The 6,312-nt window shown below is 46.8% G+C and overlaps 1 protein-coding gene across 1 annotated transcript in view; it reads right to left on the reverse strand.

Annotated features, from left to right (window-relative positions):
* PFKFB3 (6-phosphofructo-2-kinase/fructose-2,6-biphosphatase 3) overlaps positions 1 to 1,036 on the reverse strand; it is a 70,470-nt gene extending 69,434 nt beyond the window's left edge. The window contains exon 1 of the mRNA XM_082238965.1: positions 697 to 1,036. Coding sequence (XP_082095091.1) covers positions 697 to 712 — 16 coding nt within the window. The 5' untranslated portion in view covers positions 713 to 1,036. The remainder of the gene's footprint in view (positions 1 to 696) is intronic.
* Between the last annotated feature and the right edge of the window lie 5,276 nt (positions 1,037 to 6,312).

Consider the following 6,312-nt stretch of genomic DNA (forward strand, 5'->3'; position numbering starts at 1 on the left):
ACGGCAAGCAGCCATTACAAGCACAGAAAACCAGTAGTCGAACAGGAATATTCCTTATTCAACAAAGACCTAGCTTTCAGCGGGGTGACAAACCTCCACTTTGGACTGCACCGCTTCACAGAATCAAGCTAACAGAACCGTCAACTGTTGTTTTAACTGTCTTAAAGTTTTATATTATGGGGAATTTTGCCTCCATAACTTTATTATCTTCCCCCCCCCCCTTTTGGGCAAGCAGCTTTAAGTTGTTGTTTCCACACACACACACAACATCACAGGGCTCACACAGTTTATGAAATACTGTAGTTGATGAAAAATGCATTCAAAATATCACACGTCACTTTGGGCTGATCCCTGAGGTTCTACTTTTCTACCTGCAGGGAATCTTCCCTGCAAGGGGGGAGGTACCCCATGCAAGTCACGTGGCACACTCGCCCCCTCCGTACCTGGAGCCTAACGTGGTGCAGCCCAGGTGCAGATTAACCACCTGGGCGAGAATCCAAGCCCTTGACCTGAGTGTCAAGGTACGAATTGCACCTGATCCGAGATAAGCAAGCGGAGCCTTTAGCACCTTGACTCTGGCTGCAAGGCAAAACCGAAAGCGACCAAGCCCACCCGTCTCCTCCTCGGAGGCCTGGACCGGGAAGCTCCGCCTTGAAGATGAGAGAGGAGGAACGAACAACACCCCAAAGCGCTTACCTTTCCGGAAGGGCATCGCTGCAGATGATGCTTAGCCCCCCCTCTTGCAGAAAGTTAGGCGCGGGCGAAGCAGCTGCTTCTCTAACTGCGGGGTCGCGCTTATCCCGGGGCTTCCAGCTCTCTCTGCCTCTCTCTCACTTGCTGCCTGGAAATTGGTGCAATAAGGAAGGAAACGGACAAATTTGGTCAATTCCTCTCGGCAGCGTCACCACCTTCGATTTGCAAAAGGAGGAAGCCGGGTTTGCAGGATGCAGCCCGCAGAGCGCCGCTTAACCCTTCGCCTCCCAGCCCTGCGGTTTGCAGGGATGCTAAGCTGGCTCCGAGCTCGCAGAGGCAGCATTCAGGCGTCAGCGATGGGCTCAGAAAACATTTGCAAAGGGAGCGAGGCCCTTTTTATTTTATTTGCCCAAGCATTTGAGATTATGGCATTTCTATAACAACAACAACAATTTTTGCTTGGGTTATTTTTCAATTATTGCTTTGTTCACAGAGATTGTCATTGTTTCGGTGGTGATTTGTTGACTATTCTGCATGGTTCAAGCTGTATTTGTGATGTTCCATTATGTACTAGCATGTTATTATTTTTTATTGTCTGTGAGCCACTTTGGGATTCATTTATATTTCAAATATATAATAAATCAACTCAAAATAAGGACATTAGAAGAGCCTGAATGCTGAATAATAATAATAATAATAAGTAATTTGTTCTGGATGTCCGTTCTTAACCTGAAACTGTTCTTAACCTGAAGCACCACTTTAGCTAATGGAGCCTCCCGCTGCCACCGTGTGATTTCTGTTCTCATCCTGAAGCAAAGTTCTTAACCTGAGGTACTATTTCTGGGTTAGGGGAGTCTGTAACCTGAAGCGTCTAACCTGAAGCATCTGTAACCCAAGATACCACTGTAACCCAAGATCCATCTGACTAGGTCGCCCCAGCCACTCTGGGCGGCTTCCAGCGTATTTATACAGAAACATAAGAAAACATTAAAAGCTTCCCTGTACAGGGCTGCCTTTAGATGTCTTCTGAAAGTTGCAGAGTTTTTTAACTCCTTGACATTTGATGGGAGCGTGTTCCAGAGGATAGGTGCCACAACCGAGAAGGCCCTCTGCCTGGTTCCCTGTAACCTCACTTCTCACAGGGAGGGAACCACCAAAAGGCCCTCAGAGCTGGACCTCAGTGTCCGGGCTGGATGATGGGGGTGGAGACGCTCCTTCAGGTCTACTGGGCCGAGGCCGTTTAGGGCTTTAAAGGTCAGCAGCAACACTTTGAATTGTGCTTGGAAACGTACTGGGAGCCAAGGTGAGTCTTCCAATGTGGATCAGGACAAAGGCCTGTTTCGTTCAGCATCCTGTTCTCACAATGACCAACCAGGTTCTCAAGGGAAGCCCACCAGCAGGAAATGAGCCCATTGTCCTGAATTGCAGTTCCCAGCAAATGGAATTCAGAGGCCTTCTGCATCGGACAGTTGGGGGTAGGGCATAGCCAACGTGGCTACTAACCATTGGATAGCCTTACCCAGTTCCGGCCCACCCATGAGGCAAGATGAGGCAACCACCTCAGGTGGCAGGATCTACTGGGGCAGCAGATCCTGATGTCAATATTTCTTTCCCCCTTGTTCCCGGTGTATTTTCCCAAAACACTTCTCATCCCTTGGGTTCAAGAAGGGGAAAGAGGCTGTATCTCAGCTTGAGACTCTTTAATCAGGCTGAGACCCTACCTGCCCACGGACTGTCTCACCAGAGTGGTGCATGCTCTAGTTATCTCACGCTTGGACTACTGCAATGCACTCTACGTCGGGCTACCTTTGAAGGTGACCTGGAAACTGCAATTAACCCAGAATGTGGCAGCTAGACTAGTGACTGGGAGTGGCTGCCGAGACCACATAACACCGGTCCTGAGAGATCTGCATTGGCTCCCAGTACGTTTCCAAGCACAATTCAAAGTGTTGGTGCAGACCTTTAAAGCCCTAAACGGCCTCAGTCCAGTATATCTGAAGGAGTGTCTCCACCCCCATCGTTCAGCCCGGACACTGAAGTCCAGCGCCGAAGGCCTTCTGGCGGTTCCCTCATTGCGAGAAGTGAGGTTACAAGGAACCAGACAGAGGGCCTTCTCGGTAGTGGCACCCGCCCTGTGGAACGCCCTCCCTTCAGATGTGAAGGAAATAAGCAGCTATCTTATCTTTAAAAGACATCTGAAGTTTTTAATATTTAATGCTGTATTGTTTTTAACACTCGATTGGGAGCCGCCCAGAATGGCTGGGGAAACTTAGTCAGATGGGCGGGGTATAAATAATAAATTACTATCATCATCATCATCATCATCATCCTAGGGTCATGGACCACTAGATGATCCTCGGGGTCCCTTCCAACTCTACAGTTCTGATTCCCTGGGAGAGATACTGTAAAAGCAAAAGGAAACATCGCAGAAGCTAGACTTTATTGTGCACGCATCACCCTATCCAAAGAGCTGTTTGCCTCCGCACACAATTGCTTCTGCACGGAACGTGCCTTTCTTATCCCAGCAGGTGAACTCTGGTGCAGTTAAGTAACCACATTGCTGGCCCTTTTCACGTGGTCTTCCAGGTTCAGGTATTATCAGCATGATATAGGAAGCACAAGGTAACCTTCTGTAAAGTCAGAAAATGTTCCTCAGTGCCCGGCATGGCTTTTCGTCCCTGGAACAGGGAAAACTACGTAAAATGTAAGCAAATGGGCCCAGTTAGCTTCATTTCTGCCAATTCGTTAAAATGGAAACAAAATGTTTAAAAATTCCTTTCAGTAGCACCTTAGAGACCAACTAAGTTTGTTCTTGGTATGAGTTTTCGTGTTTCGACTACGACAGACCAACACGACTACCTACCTGTAGCATTAAAATGGGTTTTTTGGGGACAAAACAATGGATCACTTTTAAAAAATATATATATACCGTATTTTTCGCTCTATAACACGCACCATAACACGCACATAGTTTTTAGAGGAGGAAAACAAGAAAAAAAATATTCTAAACGAAATAGTGGATATGATTTTTGTGGTTCATGCTGTGGCCACAGACATGTGATCTGACAGTAAGTTTGGAGTAGCCCAATGCAAAAATCCTTAGGATCCATGTGGATCCATGCTTTGTAACCATGGAGGAGGGAAGGAAGGGGAACCATGGATCCTCTGCTCATGACTGCAGCAGATCTCCCCCCCCCCCCCCGCAGGCATTCGCTCCATAACACGCACAGACATTTCCCCTTACTTTCTAGGAGGAAAAAAGTGAGTGTTAGGGTGCAAAAAATACCGTACATATAGTACAGCCTTCACCTAGCGCTCTCCAGTCATGCCAGGTGGGATGAAGGAGTTGTGGTTCAAAATACCTGGAGAACAGCAGGTTTGGTACACTTGGCTATAAGGCTGCCTATTGCATCTGTATAAATCTCTCCAAATACAATTCAAGGAATCCTTACTATGGCAGACCCACACAATTTATTTAATTGGCTTCCAATAAAAATGCAGGCAGATTTCTGGCTCTGAACGCAAAGCTGCCGTCATCTCACTTTCCTAATTCATTAGTGAGAGTGCATTTTAATTTCCTTATGGGATTTTTATTATTATTACTGTATTCTCTTCTAGGAAGATCATAATGTGATCTTGGCTTCTAAAGTGATTAGGAGAGGAAGAGGCTGGAGGAATACTGGAGCTCTTCAACTGGGCATGACAAGGAGAAGACACATGAGGTCATAGCTAAGCAGGAATTTTGTCACTATCCTGGGATATGTGAGTAGGGGGAAAAAAAACCCCTCCAGTTTTCAGAATCTTTGCTCCAAAGCAAAATGCAGAACTGCCTTTTTCAGGGGAGCACGGACATGTATCAGCCCAGAAATAAAATGTCACTTGGGGCTAAGGAAAATAGATGAACCATTGGCGTACTAGCCTTATGTCAGCAGAAGTCAGGGAAGTAATAGTCCCACTCTATTCTGCCTTGGCCAGACCACACCTGGAGTAATAATAATAATAATAATAATAAATAAATAAATAAATAAATAATTTATAGCCCGCCCATCTGGCTGGGCTTCCCCAGCCACTCTGGGCGGCTTCCCAAAAAAATATTAAAATACAGTAATGCATCAAACATTAAAAGCTTCCCTAAATAGGGCTGCCTTCAGATGTCTTCTAAAAGTCTGGTAGTTGTTGTTCTCTTTGACTTCTGGTGGGAGGGCATTCCACAGGGAGGGCACCACTACCGAGAAGGCCCTCTGCCTGGTTCCCTGTAACTTGGCTTCTCTCAGTGTCCAGGTAGAACGATGGGAGTGGAGACGCTCCTTCAGGTATACAGGACCGAGGCCATTTAGGGCTTTCAAGGTCAGCACCAACACTTTGAATTGTGCTCGGAAACGTACTGGGAGCCAATGTAGGTCTTTTAAGACCGGTGTTATGTGGTCTCAGCAGCCGCTCCCAGTCACCAGTCTAGCTGCCGCATTCTGGATTAGTTGTAGTTTCTGGGTCACCTTCAAAGGTAGCCCCACTGTGTCCAGTTCTGGACATCACAATTTAAGAAGGATGTTGACAAGCTGGAACGTGTGCAAAGGATAATCAAGGGTCTGGAAACCCAAACTTATGAGAAATGGTTGAAAGAGCTGGGTATGTTTAGCCTGGAAAAGAGGAGGCGGCAGAAGATATCTCAACGGTGGAAAATACATACAACCCAGGTGGTTAAGAAAGCCCAACAGAGACTCCATCTCCTCAGAGTATTGCGGAAGCACGATGTCAGTCAACATTTAATGATCTCCTTCTACCGGTCCACAATAGAAAGTGTCCTTTCATACTGCATCACGGTGTGGTACGCTGGTTTGACACCAACTGATAGGAAGTGCCTACAGAGGGTGGTGAATACAGCACAAGATATTATGGGCTGTCCCGTGAATCTGCTGGATGAAATCATGGAAGAACGTTGCCTCAGGAGAGTGAGGAAAATTCTTAGGGATGATTCACACCCTGGCCGGCACTTTCCTGATCTCCTGCCCTCAGGCAGAAGACATAGAAGCATGATTAGTCGCACCAACAGGGTAAAGAACGGCTTTTATCCGTGGGCTGTTAGGCTGCTGAATGAAAAGATAACAACAGGGCAACTGACTTTCGGGTTTGGTGGGTGTGCGTCAGTAAACGAGGGGAATTAAGACTAAGAGAGCTGAGTGTGGGGGTGCTTGTGTAATCTCACTGTAAACAAGTTGTACGAGTGACAATAAAGTATTTCAATTTCAATTCAATATGGAAGAGGGAAGAAGCTTGTTTTCTCCTGCTCTGGAGGGTAGGACTCAAACCAGTGGCTTCAAGTTACAAGAAAGGAGATTTCAATTGAACACCAGGAATAACTTTCTGACAGTAAGAGCTGTTCGACAGGGGAACGGACTCCCACGGGAGGTTGTGGGTTCTCCTTCCTTGGAGATTTTAATGCAGAGGTTGGATGGCCATCTGTCAGGGATGCTTTAGCTGGGATTCCTGCATTGCAGTGGGTTAGACTAGATGACCCTTGGGGTCCCTTCCAACTCTACAATTCTATTATTCTACGCTGCAGCAGTTCTGAACCCACTCCGCTGTTTCCAACTTCCTGATTAATCTCGCTTGGTTCAGACG

The sequence above is a fragment of the Podarcis vaucheri genome (assembly GCF_965113315.1).
Source record: "Podarcis vaucheri genome assembly, chromosome: 10".
In the NCBI taxonomy this organism is placed as follows: domain Eukaryota; kingdom Metazoa; phylum Chordata; class Lepidosauria; order Squamata; family Lacertidae; genus Podarcis; species Podarcis vaucheri.